The sequence below is a fragment of the Austrofundulus limnaeus genome, unplaced genomic scaffold (assembly GCF_001266775.1).
Source record: "Austrofundulus limnaeus strain Quisiro unplaced genomic scaffold, Austrofundulus_limnaeus-1.0 Scaffold68, whole genome shotgun sequence".
NCBI lineage: Eukaryota > Metazoa > Chordata > Actinopteri > Cyprinodontiformes > Rivulidae > Austrofundulus > Austrofundulus limnaeus.
In genome coordinates this window covers 1,151,559-1,153,966 of record NW_013952470.1, presented here as the reverse complement: position 1 = coordinate 1,153,966, position 2,408 = coordinate 1,151,559, and the positions used below count along the sequence as shown (strand labels likewise).

The following is a 2,408-nucleotide window of genomic DNA, read 5'->3' as shown; positions in this document are numbered from 1 at the left end:
CTTATATATTTTATATAAAAAATAATGTTAATTTCAAACAATAGTTATCAAATAATAAAACTAAACAAAAGATTCAACTCCTGAAACAGTAACTCTTACAAATACAAATTATACAGTTTCGTATTTCTTTAACAATTTAACTTTTGTCATTCTCTTAAACAAATTAACTGAGCCATCATTTTTACAATCATTATCCAGATGATTCCATAATCTTATTCCTTTGACTGAAGTTCATCTGTCCTTTAAATTTGTTTGAATTTTAGGTTTTACAAAAAATTCTAGTCCCTTATTATGGTATAGAATTTAAATATATGCCTGAGAAATATTGCCCCTTTAAATTACACAGCCCTCTTGTCCCAACAGTGCTCCAGTTTGGGTTCATCACAATTTTTGTGGCAGCGTTCCCTCTGGCGCCGTTCTTCGCCCTCCTGAACAACTGGGTGGAGATCCGTCTGGACGCCCATAAGTTCGTGTGCGAGTACCGTCGACCGGTGGCCGAGCGGGCGCAAAACATCGGAGTCTGGTTCAACATACTGGAAGCTTTGTCTCACCTGTCTGTCATTGCCAACGTACGTAGATCCTCAACTCTACAAACTTTTATTTTATAAAACTTACTAACAGATAAAATATTTATTTTTACAATGTCTTTCGTCAGGCTTTCCTCATAGCTTTCACGTCAGATTTTTTACCTCGCTTGCTGTACCAGTACAAGTTTGGTAATGATCTCCAGGGATACGTCAACTTCACTTTGGCCTTCGCCCCACAAAATTACACCGATTACCCCATGTGCAGGTGTGCTGAATCTGTTTTCCTAAATAAAGAGCAAAGGACTCTTTTATATAATCCAGTTTGTTGGGTTTGAGAATAATCATAAAAAAACTTTGGTTCATATTTTCACTGAGGGAATTCTTCTTGCTGTCAATAGAGGGCAGTGTTTGTGATGTTTCTGCTGCTCCCAAAGTTTGGAGTAACTCTATTTTATTCGTTTTTAGATACAAAGCATTCAGAGACAACTATGGAAACTACACGCTTTTCTACTGGGAACTCCTGGCTGTCAGACTTGGTTTTATTATTGCATTTGAGGTAAGAAACAAGGCTCTTCTTTCAGCGGCGCCTCCAGAAATCTTTCTAAAGGAGTGGCCTGGAATTCTTTTAAGGCTTTTGGTTTCGGTGTGCCACCCTGGGATTTTCAGTGGCACACCAAAACCAAGAGCCTTAAAAGAATTTAGTTATGTTCATGTTGTATACAGGTTATTTGACAAATATAGCAATCGTTCAAGGGATGGCCTTTGCCCACATGATGGCATGTTCCAGTTATCTGACTCATTCACTCTGAGTTACTTTATTAAAGCTGGTCAAGTGAATATTGCATTGATGGGTGTAGAAATGTATATTTYACCCATTAATTCACTCCAATAAGCTCTTATTGTCTAATATTAAGTGGTGGGAGAACAAGAGAGATATTTACATCATTCTAGATCAGGGATGGGCAAMTTAAATGATGGAAGGGCCACAATTTTTTGTTGATGCTACCAGAGGGCCAGATAGTGCTATACACTTACCCAAATGTAATAAAACTGTCATTTTAAAAATGTTTGTCTATATTCACCAGGGGTGCCCAAAATTATTCCCTCAGAGGGCCAAAATGAAAATCTACCCAAAGGCTGCAGGCCAAATGCAATAATATAATAGAGGAAATGCTAATACTTCTTAAGTAAAGTGCTTTTACTTTTTATGATTAAACCAAGAGCCAGTGCAGTGGCCCATGTTTTGTTTGTTTGTGTTTTTAATCTGTACACTCTCAGTCAGCAAAGGCTCATGGGACATTTCATATATTGATAAAATATGAGTATTTGTAGTCTTATAAAGTTTTCAAATCTACATGTGTGTTTAAATCTAATGTAAATATCTTCTTTGGTTTCTTGTATTTTATTCACGATCTTAATATAATTCAGTGACAAAGTCAGCTATCTGTGCTACAGTCCTTTATTTAGTCATTGGACCATTGGATGTAATTACTGTACATGGAAATACAGAGTTTCTACAGAGGATGACAGGCAATTAAAAAATACTGGTGGGCCAAATCAAATGGCTTGGTGGGCCAATTTTGGCCCGCGGGCCCCACTTTGGGCACCTCTGATGTATACAGTATACATATGTATATTTTTATTAAATTATGGAATAATCTGGAGTATGATATTAAAAGTGCAGGATCAATGTATAGGTTTAGGAGAATGGTAAAATCCAGCCTGTTGAAGAAATATGAAATGACATAAAATTTATCCTTAAAAATTGTCTGAGAAAGATATTTCATTTTTTATGAATTTTTTCTGTTTTTCCTTATTGTTTGAATTTCTTTTGATGTAAAAAGGCACAGATATAAGATTTTTTCTTCCTTCTGCTGCCTT

The 2,408-nt window shown here is 36.0% G+C and overlaps 1 protein-coding gene across 6 annotated transcripts in view; it reads left to right on the top strand.

The window, feature by feature from the left end:
- ano11 (anoctamin 11) overlaps window positions 1–2,408 on the top strand; it is a 20,556-nt gene that overhangs the window by 15,415 nt on the left and 2,733 nt on the right. For all 6 annotated transcript variants that reach the window (XM_014010378.1, XM_014010375.1, XM_014010376.1 and 3 more), the window contains 3 exons: window positions 364–569; window positions 656–792; window positions 993–1,083. In XM_014010378.1, the coding sequence (XP_013865832.1) occupies window positions 364–569; window positions 656–792; window positions 993–1,083 (434 nt within the window). The remainder of the gene's footprint in view (window positions 1–363; window positions 570–655; window positions 793–992; window positions 1,084–2,408) is intronic.